Source organism: Odocoileus virginianus, chromosome 3, assembly GCF_023699985.2.
Source record: "Odocoileus virginianus isolate 20LAN1187 ecotype Illinois chromosome 3, Ovbor_1.2, whole genome shotgun sequence".
NCBI classification, from domain to species: domain Eukaryota; kingdom Metazoa; phylum Chordata; class Mammalia; order Artiodactyla; family Cervidae; genus Odocoileus; species Odocoileus virginianus.
Window position 1 is genome coordinate 19,376,074 of NC_069676.1, and position 16,885 is coordinate 19,392,958.

Consider the following 16,885-nt stretch of genomic DNA (forward strand, 5'->3'; position numbering starts at 1 on the left):
AGTTAAGCCTGCTTCATGGTGGGATGTGACGTTTTTTCTTTGACTCAATGACCTGGGGCATAGCTCATACTTTTGTTTATAAGCAGGCTTTACAGTTCAGCAAGGCTGCTTCATTTAATGACATTCCAATAGATCATTAACTGACAGTGGTCTCCCAAAGTTTCTTAGGTTTCCCTCTCTCTACAGTCTCCTACTGGGACTTCTACAGCTACCTGTGTAACTGTCCAATCCCTGTCAGAGACGGTTTGAATTACTTTTATGGGGCATTTCTTTCAGGTTTTCTTTGGCCAATCATTTTGACTTGTCTGGTTAAGAGTCCATATTTGGCATATCTCAGGATCCTCCCACCTGTGCACACACATCAGTTATCCAAAGAGGCCTGTGGGTAGCTTGGCATCAGTTAGCATCACTCCTCTTCTGATCTCCAAGGAGGCTTTCTGCTGGTGTGTAGTTGGAGAGGTCTCTTGACTTCAAGTGAGAAAAGTGTTTTTGGAAGGGCCCAGCCTCCCCTCTCAGTTGTCCTGCTATTCTCATCTTGGAGTTTTGGTCCATGGGGGATGAATCTACTATCAGTGTACCCAGGTGAGGGGGGGTGCCCATCTTCCTGCCTCTGAATAGTTAGATTAGAGAAGCAAGGGATTAAGATCAGTAAAAGACTTATAATCAGAGGCTCAAGCATGGGTGGGAATCTGGTTGTACACGGTCAGCATATCTTTGTTATTTTCAGGTTCTAAACTTTAGCATCTTTCTCTATTTCTGTAATGGAAGATCTGAACCTATTGGTCCCAGACCTCATTCTTGGATTGAGAGGTCTTGGTTGCAGATGCCTGAGAAAAGGGGGGTTATAAGAGAATGGAAACCTCCTCGTAGAAAGTTTTTAATACCTTGTGGGATCCAGGGAAACAAGTTAGAGAAACCATTTTCAATTTCCCCACCCATATTGATTGGGTGGATTGGTGGTGAATTGTCTGTTGAAGCCAGGTAGCTTGCTGTCAATTTTTTTCCATGTTGATCTCTACCTGGGAAGGAGTGTTAACGTATGTGCAACAGGAAGTGTTGACAGCTGCACATACTCCTCCTCATTCTGTCAACAGATAATCCAGGGCCAGACGGTTGTCAGGTACCACCTTGACCAGTGAATCTAGAGACTTCTGTAAACTAGTAAAAGAACTAGTTGTGGCAGTAAGAGAGAAGTTTTGAAGAACATGTTGGTGGGCATCTACTCCCCACCATGGTAATGAGGTGTGCCCACAGAGATAGACATGTCCATCTGGGATACCAACAGGTAAATCTCGAGTTAGTTGAGTAAACAGTTTAATGAACTTGCCCAGTTCTTGGATTCATTTAAGGAGTGGATTGAGAAAGGAGTAATCAAGGCTCCCAGCATACACTGTGTGGATATGGAGTTATTGTGTAGATGATTAGTGGTCCATGATCTCTTATCTATTTGGCATATGTTTGCTGGCAGGGCACAGCAGACTAACAAGCTTAAGAATTTAAGACCTAGCCATCTAACTGGACCTAGCCAACTCATTGGAAAAGACCCTGATACTGGGAAAGATTGAGGGCAAGAGAAGGGAGCAACAGAGAATGAGATGGTTGGATGGCATCACTGAATCAATGGACATGAATTCAAGCAAACTCTGGGAGATAATGAAGGACAGGGAAGCCTGGCACGCTACAGTCCATGGTGTTGCAAGCAGCTGGACATGACTTAGTGATGGAGCAACATCCAGTTCTACTGTTATGGGAATGTTTTCCAATCATATACTCAATGTATTCCATCCACGTCCATCCCAATACCTATTCCTGTAAGGTGGATCCTTCTTCCTTTCTTCAGGTAGCAAGTTAGAATTTGAGCTCAAATAGGTAGCTGGAATTCTGACTTAGGAGGATCCTTTATAAAGTGCTGGGGTGCTTTAATGCCAATTCATCCTCCCAGTTTGAGTTCATGTTCTCCTTCTGTTGCTAAGGGGAGGATTAGGGAAGAGGCATTAGAATTTTCTTTAGTAGGAAAATGAACAGTTCTAATCCTGTACATTACTGCTCCGAGCCTTGGGTCTCTGGTAGAACCAATTTCCTTCAGGAACTTGGCTAAAATTCGTCACGGGATAAACAGGTTGCCATGGCCCATGATGAACTTAACTCGGGGTAAACAAGTCCAGCAGTCAACCAAGTGGAGGAAGCATGAGTTCATGCAATGGGGAGTTGAGAGTTGTATGTCCATCCTACAGGTTAAGGGAAATAGGCATAGAGATGCTAAGGCAGTTAGTAGTTTCATAGTACCACCAGTCAGGGTCAGTCAGATAGTAGCTATGGGTACTTAGCCTAGGGTCTCAGAAGTATTTTTTATCCTTTTTGAATAGCAGCTTCAAGTCTTGTGGTGGCCCACTCATCTGCCTGGAACTTTCAGGCTCTTCTGGGTCCTCTGGATCCTGTAGAGACTTGGAGGGAGGGGTAGATTCACAGGGATGGCTGGAATGTGGGCCTTGAGGTTCCTGTAACATATCAATGGAGATAGGTTTGATCCTGGATGGATGAACCCGGTTGGTGACCCCCTGGAGTTTGACTACCGTGGGGGTTCTCAGCAGGACTTGGTAAAGACCCTTCCATTTTGGGAGTTGCTGGTCACCTGGGGACTCATTTTTCCAGGTCTTTAAAAGTGCCCAGTCTCCAGGTTTTACAGCAGGGTAACTGGGACTGTCATCTGAGAAGGGCTTTATTACCCTTCTGCCATATTCTTATATAGCCTTCTGGACCTGGCCTAGGTTTATAATGTATTTAAGATGAGCTTTGGTTTCTGGGTTAGCATATCCAGAGGAAGGAATGGTCATCTGTATGTCATTTTGAAAGGGGTTAATTTAGTGGTTATTTTAGGAGCTGCCCTGACCCTTAAGAGAGCTGTTGGCAGCAGGCAATACCACGACCCTGAGGTAGGAGGTAGATGGGGCCCCCTTCCGTGGAAAAATGATGGGATGTTCATCTCCTGTGGGCTGAAATTCCTCAATGAGAATAGCAGGACAGTTGAAAGAGGAGGCTGGGTCCTGCCCAGGCCACATATTTATTACTCTTGGAGTCAGGAGACCTCCCACACCACACATGGGCAGAAAGGCTCCTTGGAGGTCAAAAGGGGAATGATGCTCAGGCTACTCATAGGCCTCTTTGGTCAAATCCATCTTGGCTAAGAGATGCGTACACACTCACGGGAGGATCCTGAGATACGCCAAATATGGACTGTGACCCAGGCAAGTCAAAATAATTGGCCAAAGGAAGCCTGGAAGAAATGCCCATAAAAGTAATTCAAACTGCCTCAAGGGCACGAGTCGGCGACAGTCTCTGAGCCCACCTGTGTTCTGTGCTCTGTTTCCTCCTAATAAGTACCTGACTCGTTTCACTACTTTGTGTCTTTGTGGGAATTCTTTCTCTGCAAAGTCGGATGGCCAGGGCCTTGTCAGTAACCTGGTTTAGTGCCTAGGATTCGGAGCTCTTACCCTGTGACCTGGCCTCAGCCTCTGGCGGGGAGCCGAAGCCCTGCTTCAAGCCCCTGCAGGCCGAGGCCACCCGAAATCAACTCCATGAAGGGTGGCTGTTCTGGAGGCCCCCAGATCACCCAGTGGGCCAGCTCCCATCCTGTTGGTCCTGGCTGCTCTTGCTTTCTTGCTCTGTGGGCTTAGACACATCCCTCAGCCTCCTCTGTCTGGTGGGGATCATAGTGGAGCTTGTCTCTGAGGTTGTTCTGAGGAATAACGAAGTTAATGTTTTTGAAGTGGTCGGGTTAGTGCCCGGCGCCTAGTGAGTGCTGTTAGTTAATGTTAACCATATCTCTGGTCATCTGGACGACTGCGGTACTTTTACTTGTTAGGCAAACTTGAGTCCGAACAGCACCAGTGGAGGTTTTTCCAGTGGTCGCTTCCCCACCCATGTCCCTCTTGGATGCATCTCCTTCTTTGAAGCTCCATTCCTGCTTGGAGAGTCACTCTTAGCTGCTCCACTGTGGCCCTTATTATTATTTATCTGGATTCATTACAGGAAACAGATACTGCAGTGGCACCTTATGCAGAAAGCTTTGAATGCAGGAAAGTAGGCATTATAAAAATGCTGGGAGGCTAGAGGGAAGGCTCCAGGCTGGGTTCAGATCTAAAGAGCTGGCCCTCGTGGAGGACCGCTACCCGTGAGGCTGCCATTACCGGCCTGGAGCCCGAGAACGTCCTCAGGCTGCCCCCCTGGGATCCTAGGGCTGCTGCCTCCTAGCACCTGCAAACTCCTCCAGGGGGAACCTTGCCTCCTACCCCTAGTCCAAGGGAATGGAAAATGGTGTCTGCACACACCCGCCCCCCCACCTCCCCTCTAGGAGAGCAGTTACACCCAGACTCTCACTAACTTCAGGGGCACCTGAGAGCTGTAGTTGTGAACAGTCAGGGGAAAGGCGTGGAAGGTGAGCAGAGCAGCCCAGTCTCTCTGGACCCTGGCTGGTGATTCCTGCCTCTCCCACCATCTCCGTGGCTCGTCCCACCCCAGGCCCTGCTCCTCTTCTGTCAGTTGTGCCAGACAGCACCGACAAGAGCCCTTCTACCTCCTCATGGGCTTCTTCATGGGGACAGGTGATACTCCTCCAAGGGGGTGATGCTTAGTAGAGACTGGAATATATAGGGGACTGGAGGGTGGGAAGGGCGCTAGGGCAGGGGTAGCAGTGAGAGGCCTACGGAGGGTGGGGGCTCCCTGAGGAACCAGGAAAGCCAGTGGGTCATGGGGAGGAGGGAGCCAGTTAGAACACTGCAATCATCCTGTGAGCGAGGGAGCTGGCATGGAGGGTGAGACAGTGAGTGCTGTGGGTCTGGGGTTTACTCAGCAGCAATAGAATATTCTAGACTCAGTGGGACCCAAGTCTCAGCTCTGTCACTTATTCTCTGGGTGACCTTGGGAAAGGGTGACCCTGTCCAGGCTTCTCTGTCAAACTGGAAAGATTATCTGAGGTAATAAAGTGTTTGGTGTGCCTTCCATGTGGGAAACCCATAGATGCCAGCTAGCATTTTAACCTTTATCATTGCTATCATCATCATTATTACTATTAATGGCACTTAGAATTGGCTGAATATGGGGAAGAGGAAGAGGACCCCAGGATTCTAGCTTGGGGAACCGCTGTTTGCAGAGATGGCCATTGAGGGAGGGAAGGAGAGTGGGAGGTGGCTATGGACTGGGGCCCCTGCTGCTGGGTCTGCAGCTCTGAGCTGAGGAGGGGCTGCATGGTAGACAGAGAGTGAGGGGATGCCAAGGGAACAGTCCTGCCTGGGGTGGGCAGAAAGGGGAGAGGGGGAATGAGAAATGACTGTGGCACTTCAGTGACACTGGAGGGAGGGAAGGAAGAAAAGGTAGGCAACCAAGAGCCCTAGAAGGAACCCAGGCATGAGAGCCTTGGAGGACAAGTGAGAGGTCAGCAGTGTCAAGTGTTCCTCAGGGTCAGATGAGATAGGGCAGAAGGGCTTCTGCTGGATTTAGTGATGGGAGATAATCAGTGACATCACAGAGATGGCTTCTGGAGCGTGTGGGCTCATGAAATGGAAACAGCGGCGTGGATACATTCTGGAAAGCAAGCTATGTTGGGGTATTAGCTACAAGGGATGGGGGACAACACATGATCAATAGTTATTTTTTTAAGTGGGGCACACTTGAGCACAGGCTTCTTTTGTAAACGTCAATTCCATTCTTCCAGGTGCTTGTGTGTGTGTGTATGCATGCCGATATGCATGTGTATGAGTTGCTCAGTCATCTCCGGTTCTGTGTGACCCTATGGACTGTAACCTGCTGGGCTCCTCTGTCCATGGAATTCTCCAGGCCATTCCCTTCTTCAGGGGATCTTCCCAACCCAGGGATGGAACCTGGGTCTCCCACATTGCAGGCAGATTCTTTACCGCCACCAGGATGCTCATACCCTGGTGCAAACCTGCTGTGCCCTACACCCAATTTGTCACCAAAGTCTCTGCCTTCAGACTGCAGTTAGAATTGAATGATGTGCAGGCTCAGAAGTGGGACAGGTAGTGCAGAGATGGATGAGTTGATAACTTTTTTTCTAAGGTTTATTTATTTAATTTTTTGGCTGTCGTGGGTCTTTGTTGCTGCGTGCTGCCTTTCTCTAGTTGCGGAGAGTGGGGGCAACTCTTGGTTGAGATGCGTGGGCTACTCTTTGTGGTAGCTTCCCTTGTTGTGGAGCACAGGCTCTAGGCACACGGGCTTCGGTGAGTGCAGTGTGTGGGCTCAGTAGTTGTAGCTCTAGAGGGCTCTAGAGAGCAGGCCCAGTAGTTCTGGTGCTCAGGCTTAGTTGCTCCACCGCATGCGGGGTCCTCCCAGACCAGGGATCGAACTGGTGTCCCCTGTGTCACAAAGCGGATTCTTAACCACTGGACCACCAGAGAAGCGCATGAGTTGCTAAGTGTTGAAGTTGGACAGTGGATATCTGAGAGTTACTTTTGTACATTTTTGAAAATTTTCTATAGTAAAAGATTTTTAAATTTTATATGGATAGAAAAGTTATATATTTAATATATACATTTATGCACTACATAATATACATGTATTTATAATTACTATGTATCATATGTAATGTAATGTTGATGTAAATGATATATACAAATAAGTATATATCAGTATACATCTGACTCTGACCCCCCCTCACCACATGGCAGCCCCTGCTTGCCCCCTAACTACTCTTTTGCCCCCCACAACACTCACTGTCCCCTGCACATCCTGTGTTCCCTTGTTTGTGCATCCTGTCCCCCCAGTAGAAGTAACCTTGTTTTTTCCACCATGAGTCCCCAGCTCCTAGAAAAGTGTGTAGCACCTAATAAAGGCCTCAGGAGATCCTTGAATGAATGGAGCTCCATTTCACAGAGGGGCAGTTGAGACTCTGCCTAAGTCAAGGGCACAGCTGGGATTTGAAACCAGGGCTGTTTGGATGCTGAAGTCATTGCCCTGAACCCTTGGAGAAGGTAAGGGGAATGGGGTTCTGGGTGTAGACCCAGGGAGGACCCCTGACAAGGGGACAAGGAAAGGAGGGAGGCAGGCTGTGGACTTGGTCTTTGCCAAGCGGATGCTAAAGCAGTCCCTTCTCCTGAAAGAGAGGGAAGCCAGCTGAGGAGTCTGCAGGAGCTGTCCATCTGCCCCCAGGGCACCTCAGTCTCAGAGCTGGGCTGGCAACCCACCCTTTCCTCTCTCTTCCTGCTCTGATCCCCTTGGCCCCACCTCCAGGCAGGTTGGGCTAGGTGAAGATTCCCAAGAATAGGACATCTTCCTCTATGTTTGGCAGTATAGGATTTGATTGGTTCAAGAAGGTCCAGCCTAAGTGGGGAATAGTGTAGGACCTCCTACGTCTTGGCCCCTACAGAAGGCCCCCTCCTCTCCTGAGTCAGCCAGCCCCAGGGAGCAGTTCGCCCTGAGCTGAGGGATCCTGGGCTCTGCCTCTCATGTGTACTGCTGGCCCTTCCCAGCCCCAGATTTGATCAGCTCCTTCATGGACGTGGCATCAATTCCATGTCCTGTTGCTTTATTTTTCTGATTATATTCGTCTTTGTCCCCCAGTGGGAAATGAACGTATGCTCATTGTTCATAGAAAATGTGGGAAGACAGAGATTAGAAGAAAGAAAAGGCAATGGATGAGAAACTGCTTTTCTAGACCGTAACCCCTTCTGGCCCAGGGCCCTCTGGTCCACCAGAGGCCATCAGCTCGCTCTACAGGGTTTGCTACAGAAGCTCAGGCCTTTCCACCCTCGTAGGTTTCAGGAAGAGCCCTAGGGCCCCCACGCTGGTCCAAGTGATGCAGAGAGCAGAGCTGACGAGAGTTACTATATTTAATTTTGGCGTCTGCGTCACTGGTGACCACACCACACAGCAGCATTTGCCCAGGCAGCGCGGGCTGGGGGCGTTTCTGAACGATGCTTTGAGAGAATCACTTTCCACAAGAGAAGACACTCAAGAGGGGAAGGGAGAGAACGCAACAGAAAGTGAGGTCGTAAGTAGAAAATTGCTTCTGGGATTTCAAATGGCTTCGTCATGGGGCCCTCCCTTGCTGCCGAGAAATCAGTTGATCTGGGAAAGTTTGTTGCAAACCCTGTGCTCTGTTGCTTTTGGGTGGAGCCGAGAAATGAGTGAAGATAATGAGGCTTTATGACTTTTATTTTTCAGAGTAGGAGTGGGCAGCATGTGTGGGAGGGGTGATACAGCCAGCAGTTCTGACACCAGCTTGGACCTCTGGAAAGGATGGCTCCCTGGCCTGTGTATGCCAGGCCGGGCCGCCCTGTTTGGACACAGTCAGCCTGTACTTGTCCGGGTCTTCTTAGAACGAAGTCAGCTCAGGGGAGGAGTGGGTTTTGAGTTTGTTCAAACTGACCAGCAAATTCAGATCATGAGCAGAGGGCACTTCCCCATTGATCATAATGAAAAAGTGATAAGCTGATGAATTCGATAAACCCCAGCCTTCAAGCTGCTTGGTCACAAGGAAACAAGATGCAGGCCCTTATCCTCCTGGGTCCTGAGCAGTTCAGACGGCCAGCCTCAGAGAAACCCCCAAGGTGACTCGGAATGTTTTCTGACACCTCATCTGAGCAGCAAACAGAGGTGTTTGGCACCAAGTTCACTGGAAACCCGAGTGTGTGTCTCACTTCTCACTTGAGCCCCAGCCCCTCTTCTAGTGAAACCTCCCAGGCCTGGGGTTCCTGGGGTGCCAAGGGGCTCCCCACCCTGGGCCCCACCGCTGCATCTCCCTCCCACTCACCAAGCATTCTGTCTCTTCCGATGCCCCTTCTCTCTGGGCCCTGCTTGGGGTTTACCTTGTGCATGAAAGATGTGAGGCCATGTGGTTAGAGAAAACTTCCAGCAAGTACTCAGTGGGTCAGTCCCCAGGTGGTGATGCTCCCAGCCACAAGAGCTGACACATAAATTTTTTTCCTCTTTCTTCCTTATCTCATTCCTGACTGGCCCACCTTCCTGTTGCCAACAGCAGAGACTTGATTCTGTGGCTCTGTGAGGTCTGTCATCTCTGGAAGCCCCCAGCCCCCTCTGGCTCACCGCGCACCCCTGGAGACCACAGGCCCCTCTGGGGACAGTCTCAGAGGAGGTGCAGGCAGGGAGCTGCTGTTGAGAATGTGGCGCACTGTGGACCCCTAGTGGTGGGGTCCAGGCAGCCCTGTCGGGACTGTCTGTGCATCCCTGCAGCCGGGCCCTCCTGAGTGTGTGGTGCGGGAAACCCTAAGGGGTCCTCCCCTAGGTCAGCCTCTGTTCCAGCCTTTGTTCTCAAGAAATTCACATGGAATTTTCACTGGGAGTCTTTTCATCTTCGTTTTGGACAGACCAATGCCCTGCTTGAGCAGGGAGGGATGTGGGTCAGAAGTGATGCCACCAGAGAATGGATCACTAAGTATTGTGTTAAAAAAGAAAAAAAAAAAAAAAAATCACCCTAGAGAAGGAAATTGCAACCTGCCCCAGTGTTCTTGCCTGGAAAATTCCATGGACAGAGAGCCTAGTGGGTTACAGTCCATGGGGTCTCAAAGAGTCAGCTGTGACTGAGCATATCAGCACATACTGTGATGTAAAATGGGTCTTTGCTTTTGTATTCCTACCAGAAGAGTTTGGGGCTTCCAATTCTTCCATATCCTTGCCAATATTGTGTGTTTAGTCTTTTTTAAACTTTTGACTTTTAAATAAATGTGTGGCATTAAAAAGATCAATCTTCCATAAATAATACTCTTTTGACTTTATAAATCTTCAAATTTCTGGATGAAGGAGGATGGCAGAGATCTTACTCCTACTCCCACCCTGACATTCGAGCTTCCCCCCTCCCAGGGTAGAGCACCCTTCTCCAGACGCCATTGTTTTGTTGTTCAGTCGCTAAGTTGTGTCCGACTCTTTGCAACTCCATGGTCTGCACCCCATTGTTTAAAGACTTCTTTCTGCTACTAAGCTTTGAGTACGTGTGGTGTCTTGGTCATCACTGTCCCAGGCTGGGGAGGTGCGGGCCTCAGGCAGTCCTCAGCAAATGCGGTGGCACTTGACAGGTTCTGAGACCTCTTGGGCGCAGAGACTGTCAGTTCCCACCTTGGACAGCCCATGGGACACTCAGCTCCCGTGCCTACTCCCAGGTCTTCCCTCTCTGGGCTGAGCATCCCCAGGTCCCTGCACAGTTGATTGTGGCTTCCTCCCTCACCTCTGTCTAGGTGCAAATGAGGGGTTCATTCTATTAGTGAGTGGTCCCTGGAGCAGTGCACTGTGGTCATCTGTACCCTGGACAGGTCCTGCCGTGGTCTCTGTTGCCTGAATCACGCACGGCATAAACTCTCCCTGATCCTGAGTGACGGTCTCCACTGACTTGTGAACATCACTGTAGATGTTCCCCCAGGGTTCTGGGCTCCCCAGGAAGTGTGCCTGCCTTCCACTCAGCATCTGAGACTGGTCTCTGATGACCCACCACCTATTGCAAGAAGCATCTTGTGCTTTCAGAGATGCACAGTGTAAACCATTGCTGATGGGTATGCCCATTAGCTGTGGCTTGCTGTGGCCAGCTGCTTCCTGCTCTCCATGTGCTGGCCTTGACTAAAGGAGAAGCAGAAAGACCTGCTTGGGGGGGCAGTCTGACCCAGGCCCCGCGACCTTGGCTCTCCACCTCGGTCACTCCACAGACCAGGGACCACAAGTCAGTGGTACCCTTTGTTCACAGAGATGGTGAGTGTGCACTGTCTCATGACAAGAGGTGTCCAGAATTGAATGGGCTGTCCCTAGAAAGTAAGTAGTGAACTACCCATCAGGGGAGGTGCCCAGACAGGCTGGTGAAAATATTATAAAGGTCGTGGATTCAGGCCAGATGGCATTTGAACAGAGGAAGGCAGGGTAGTTAAATATGTGAGCTATGGAGTTGGAGTAGGTTTGGGGTTCACACCCTGGCATTGCTCCTGACCAGCTGTGGGACCTTTGGTAAGCCACCTCCTCTTCCCTGAACATCATAGGGTGATACCAGAAGGCGAGTGGGTGGTGCCAGACAGAGGCTGGCCACCCATCAAGAGCTGTGGTCATGAGACCACTTCCGAGGTCTCTGCCTGCTCCAGACATCCTCTTTGAACCCCGACACCCTGGCCCATGCTTCCTCCACCTCCATGTGGGTGGTGGTGGGGGAGCTTCCTCCTGGCCAGGTCTCCTCTCCCCCAGGGGTCTGCTTGTTTTCTTTCAGCCTAGGGCTCGTCCCTCACTCCCCCTCCACTCTTATTCTAGGCCCCCTCCTCCAGCTGGCCTGCTTCCCAGAGAGCTCCTCAGAGTTTTAAGAACACAGGCCAGTATCCCCAAAAGGCCAAAATAAACAGCAAACACCATCAGATCTCTTGTCACCATCTTTATTTTAGCTTTTAGCTTGACAAAATCAATGAAACAGTTTATTCAGTGACCCCCCCAACTCAGTCCACACATACCATATGCAGTGTTCTAGACTTCTATATATTATTAACTCTTTGATAACATATTTTAATACTTAACTTTAAATACAAGGAAAAATAATAAATTACTTGGTTGAGGGCCCACTGCTGGCTGTCAGACAAGAGTGGCTACTATGGCCCTCTCTCCTGTCCTCTGCCTTGGCCCCAGGACCCTAGTGAGGTAGCAGAAGTTTGCATACAGTACTTACTGCCAGGGATTCCTAATGCCCACTGCTTTAGTGCTGGAGCCCCAAGGCTCCAAGTTCTGGCAGTAACAGTCCCTCCTAACCCCAGTACAGACAAAAACACTTGTTTAAATAACACACAATAATAAATAAGGCCAAGAAGGAACGTGCCTGGGCTGCCCTCTGCCTCAGTTGCCCCTGTGTAAAGCAGGTGACTCCTCCACCAGGTGTCTAACAAACACTACAGTTTGTTCTGAGGAGGGAGCGGTCATGTGGGGCAAGGTCCACCCTTGTCCACCGAGTCCTGGATGGAGGAGGCCTGCAGGACTGAGCCCCGGCTATCAAGGTCCAGGGCAGCTGAAGTTGGCTAGGCTCAAGGCTGGCAGCGCAGGCTCAAGTCTAAGCTAAGGACATCTTATCCCCCCTCCCTAGCCCTCCTTTAGTCTCCCCAAGGAATTTCTGACATCTGAAAGAAAAATAAATCTGCAACTTAGATGGTCAGGATCTGCCTCTGCAGATGATAATGCTAGCTTTTCATATTTCAGTTGGATCTTCCATTGCGAAAAGCAATCCTTGAATGTTTGAGCAGGTCTTTTAAAAACTGGGCCACTTCAATTTTGGTGTCTCGGACGTAGTCACTGGAAACCTGCTGCAAGGCAAAGAGGCCAGCATGTTGGTGGGACGCCAGAGTGAGGACGGTCAGCATCCATCAGGGGCTTTCCACTCACCTACTCACCGACTGGTTCATTCTTCACAAAAGCCCCCATGAGGTGGGTACTGTTATCACCCACATTTTACAGACGTGGAACTGAATGAAGCTCAGGTAGGAGTTGGGAGCCCTCAAGCCCATGTCTTGGAAATCCCAAAGCCATGTCCCTCCTTCCACAGTGGGCCCACCCCTTTGTGGACACATGCCTCAGATGCTCAGCCAGGTTCCTCTGGGGCTCCCAGGGTGAGCCCAGGGCTGGCAGAAGTGGGTGCCAGGTCAAAGGAAGGTGGGGCCTTACCTTAGCTGAGGGCTGGTGAGAACAGAGCGCACTCAGCATCCTCTTGGTCCTTTGGATGACGCTGCAGTTGGAGATGCTGATCAAGGAGTCCAGGGCTGCACAGTACTGTGGGGGGTGGGGGAAAACACCGGGGAGTCAGTCTGAGCTCAGTGAGTCTGTAGGAGGAGGGGAACTGAGCGGCCTGGTGGAGACAGGTCTGGCTGCTAGGGGAGCCCAGATTATGAGGGGGCAGAGAGTGGCTCTTGCAGCTTGCTTGGAACCCCCCAGTCATTTGAGCAAGGCTCAGAAAAGACCTCAGAGGGCTGCAGCCCTGGCCGCATCCCCGCGGTGTTGGGGGTCCTCACCATGCTGTTCGTCAGGTTGAGGCTCCACACCATGCTGCCGTTGCACAGCGGCACCTGAGGGAGCAAAGACAGCAGGCTGAGTGCTGGCAGGGTCCCAGGCCAGGCCTCCACGGCCATCAGGCCCCACAAGCATTCCCGGGACAGCAGGGGCAGGCCCGGGCCCTTCAGTGTTCCCGAGCTTCACTGCCCGCTCTGCACAGTGGGGGAGACCCCTGTCCAGGGGCTCAGAGCTGAGAAATGCTGAGTGACACGCCAGTGAGCCACAAGCCTTGCCTGAAGCTTGCCATAGCCAGGGCGGGGGGCAGGTGACACTGGCGGGGGCCTGCAGGGAAGGCCCAGCGCTGGGGAGGGGGAGTGCAGAGGTGCCCGGCCAACCTGATGGAAGGTGGTGGGAATCTGGTCTGGAAACGACCTGCCTTCTGAACTGGGGATATACAGTTCAGAGCACGGGCACTCTGGTGTCAACCAGTACTGGCTTGAATCTGACTTTCATCATTTAACCTCACTGATGCTTAGTAAAATGGGGTATCATATGTGTCTCTTGAGGTGGTTGGCAGCAATGTCATAAGATGTAAAGCCCCAGAAATGCGCCTGGCACATTATTAGTGCTCAGAAAGTGTGGGCCGTCACCACTAGGGAGAGGAGCTGACCCCACTAATGCATTCTTCCATAAGAATGGGCTTAACTAAGATGCTGTGAATAATGGCCCCATCATGGTGTTCAGATCTAGTTGGCAAATGCCAAATAGTTCTAGGAGGGTGCCAGCTCTTCTCTTCTTTCCTCTGTTCCAAAACCACTGAGCAGGAGCTGACCGTGGCAGGCAGGGCCAGGCCAGGGGAGCAAGTGGTCCCTGGGGTCTCTGCCATATTCCTTCATGGGTCCATCCATATTGCTGCACCTCACCCCCAGCCTGGTTCCTCTCCCTCAAGGCCAGACTCACCTCGCAGTCCTCAGGGCTTCTTCCTTGAGAGCCCCCCACCCCTGCCCCCTCAGAGCTGGGACCCTGGCCCACAGGCACTCACCTTCGGGTTGTGGGTGATATTAACCAGCTCTTCAATGAGCTCCTTGAGGGCTGTAGGGTGAGGCACAGGGCCCGGGGAGGTGAGGCCACCAAAGCAGGTAAGAACAATGACCGCAGTCAGTAAGAGCGCCATGGAGCCTAGAACAGCACAGGAAGATATGAGAAGCAGACACATAGGCTGGCCTAAGCTGAGTGTCTTGTGGCCTTAGCCTCTTGTGGCAGCTTTTATAGGCCCAAGTGGTGACGCCTCACACCCTGGTCTCCGCTTTGTCGGGCACTATCTACAAACCACATCTTTACTCATCTTAATTTTACTTTGTGGAAAATCCAGTGTCACATAAAGGAAAGAATTTGATTTCTTGTGGACTTGTGACTGAGAAGGGTCTACGGCAGGTTCAAGATCTGGATGAACTTACTACAGGGGTGAACGAGAGGACCCTGAGGGCAGCCTGATGTCAACTATGCCAGCTGGAACTCCAGCACTTTTAGTGAGTGCCCACCCAGCTCCTGTCCGCAGATCTCTTTGGGTCACCAGAAATGCTTGAGACAGTGTTCTGATCACAGTCTACCAGATGTGGGAATCTGGGGGGATTATTTTTTCATTGAACAGTTCTGTTACATTACCAAAACAATGCTTGCTCTGGATACAAAATTCAAACAGGATAAAAGAAGAGTGATGTTCATTTCTTTTAACCCATCTGATTCCCTGTTGCCCCAGTGAAGGACTGTGGAATTTCAGATTCCCAGGTCTCCATTGAAAGACCCTTGCGGGAGCTTTCCTTTGAAAGGTTGTTTTGCTGATACCTCTCAGTATGTGCAGCCTGGACACTGGGTGCCACACCCAGCCTTCAGTGTGGGTTCATCTTGCTGGGAAACCTTCAGAGGGCAGCGCTGGCAAGAGGTGGACCCAGCCTTCGCCCTGGAGAGGACCTGTTGGAGAGTAACTGTCCCCAGTGCCATTGAGACCTGGGGCGACCCCCTCTCTACACCAGTATCTGTGAGACCAACCCGTACTCTCTGAGTCATCAAGTTTCCCTGGCAGACTGAAGGCTGTGGAGGGTGACTCCTGGGCCTGCCCCACTCTGGGGTCCCCTGTGGGCAGCCCACCCCCTGAGGGGACACTGGAAGGGTAGCCATTTCCCTGTTCTCCCCTCATTTCTCTAGAAGTCCTTCAGAAACTCATGCAGCTGAGGCCCCAGTATTTGCCTATCGGGCGCTGATGTCAAGCTTGCTCCTTCACCCACTTCCTCCCCTGAGCCAGTGCCTCCCCCACTAGGCCCCCTCTCTGTCTGCTCTGGCTGCCTCTCTGTCCTGTGCCAGCGGGGTTCAACCTGCCCACAGGGTCCTCTAAGGGACGCTGGGGCTGTCACTCCTGCTCAGAAGAGAAAGCCCAGCCTTGCCCACCCTCTGCTCTCTCTGGTAACATGGTTGTCACCCTCTCTTCTCTCCCAGCCCCAGGCTTCCTAGTGTAACTGAGACCCTAAGGCCTGGAAGCCAGGCCCTGCCTTTTGTGGCTCGCGGGTGCCTGGAGTGCTTGTGGGACCTCAGTTTCTTCGTCTGCAGAACAGGGTCAGTAGCATCTCCTGGGGGAGTGGGGGTCTCTGTGTTGGGGGAAGGAATGGGGAACCACCATGGCCTGTGCCAGGATGAGTGGAATGCCCCCTCCCCCCTACGAACAGCACAACCAAGCGGGGAGCGGCGGGCAGGGGCGCCCCCGCGCGTGGGAGAAGGCCCGCGGTCGCAGCGATGCCCCGGAGATAGGCGCCGCCTTATGTAATGGGAGATGGGGCTGATAAACGGGATCCGCGCAGCTTGGGTCCCCTCTGGCTGCAGGCGTCCGCTGGTGAGGGAGGGAGGGGTAGGAGTGCCGACTCGCTTCTCCGCGGAGTCGCAAAGCACCCACTCCTGCCCCTGGCCCTCGTCCGCGCGTGCTGAAGGCCCGACGAGAGAGTGGCAAGGGTGGGAGCAAGCGGACTGAGCGCCAGGCTGGGGCAGGGTGCCTGTGAGCACCAGCTAGGGGACGGCGCCTATGTCCCCGGGGCGGCCCGCCCCTCCTGAGCGGGCCCTCAGCCCCCGGCGAGCCCCTGCTGGCTAGTCAGTCGGACCGTGATGCTATATTGTTTTCAGTGGGGCTCGGTTCACGTCCCGAATCGTTGAAATAAACACAACTACAGAAGTGCTGCTCCGGGCATTTGACACAGGTGGCTTGCAACTCTCCACCAGCCACTGCGTTGGCCGCCGGGTCGGCTCGCAGGGCGTGTAGGAGCCGGCCCAGATCCGTGGCCAGGGAAGGGCAGGCTCGGGAGCCTCACTGCCCAGCCCTGGCCACAGATGGGTTAGGACGCCCTTCACTGGGACCAGCCTGCCCTGCATGAAGTTTTGAAAAACTTCCTTTAAAAACTTTTCCTCCCAATTTTGGTTCTGCGTTTGAAAGAAGAGATAACCCAGTCAATTGGAATAAGGCTTAGGCAAGGAGTTTTAATAATGTAAAATTCCTAACTTAATAGATTTTCTTTTTTATGAAAGTTATACGTGCATGTCATTTTTTTAATCAAACAATTTCAGGAGGTTTATTGTGAAATCAGCACTTTTGAGAATTTCCCCATTGGTCTGCACGTCTGGTGAGTGAGGCATGCTGACTGCCCTCCTTTGTTCCCCTGCAGTCTTTTTAGAAATGTTTGCATAGCTAACAACCTTGGAAGAGATAGCATCTTCCTCTGAAGCAAAAAGCAGGCAGACTTAAATATCCATTATTAACAATTCAGGTTGTCCAAGCTCAGACTTCTTATCTTGTAATGCAACTCACTGTGTGTACAGGTACCATATGGCTCTCTTGACATTACTCTGTGAGAACTGGGATTCAGGGAATCTGAAAAAGGTA

General features: G+C 51.5%; 1 protein-coding gene and 1 long non-coding RNA gene across 2 annotated transcripts in view; one reads left to right on the forward strand and one right to left on the reverse strand.

Annotated features, from left to right (window-relative positions):
- Positions 1 to 7,880: 7,880 nt before the first annotated feature.
- Positions 7,881 to 16,885, forward strand: part of LOC139034341 (uncharacterized) — a 76,827-nt gene continuing 67,822 nt past the window's right edge. The window contains exon 1 of the long non-coding RNA XR_011486764.1: positions 7,881 to 8,002. This is a non-coding gene — a long non-coding RNA (uncharacterized lncRNA). The remainder of the gene's footprint in view (positions 8,003 to 16,885) is intronic.
- On the reverse strand, positions 12,075 to 14,486 carry IL13 (interleukin 13). Its single transcript, XM_020888767.2, has 4 exons — positions 14,006 to 14,486; positions 12,984 to 13,037; positions 12,640 to 12,744; positions 12,075 to 12,281 (listed from the first exon to the last, which is right to left on the reverse strand). Exons 1-4 carry the CDS (start codon positions 14,177 to 14,179, stop codon positions 12,174 to 12,176), a joined length of 441 nt encoding a protein of 146 aa, XP_020744426.1. The 5' UTR covers positions 14,180 to 14,486; the 3' UTR covers positions 12,075 to 12,173.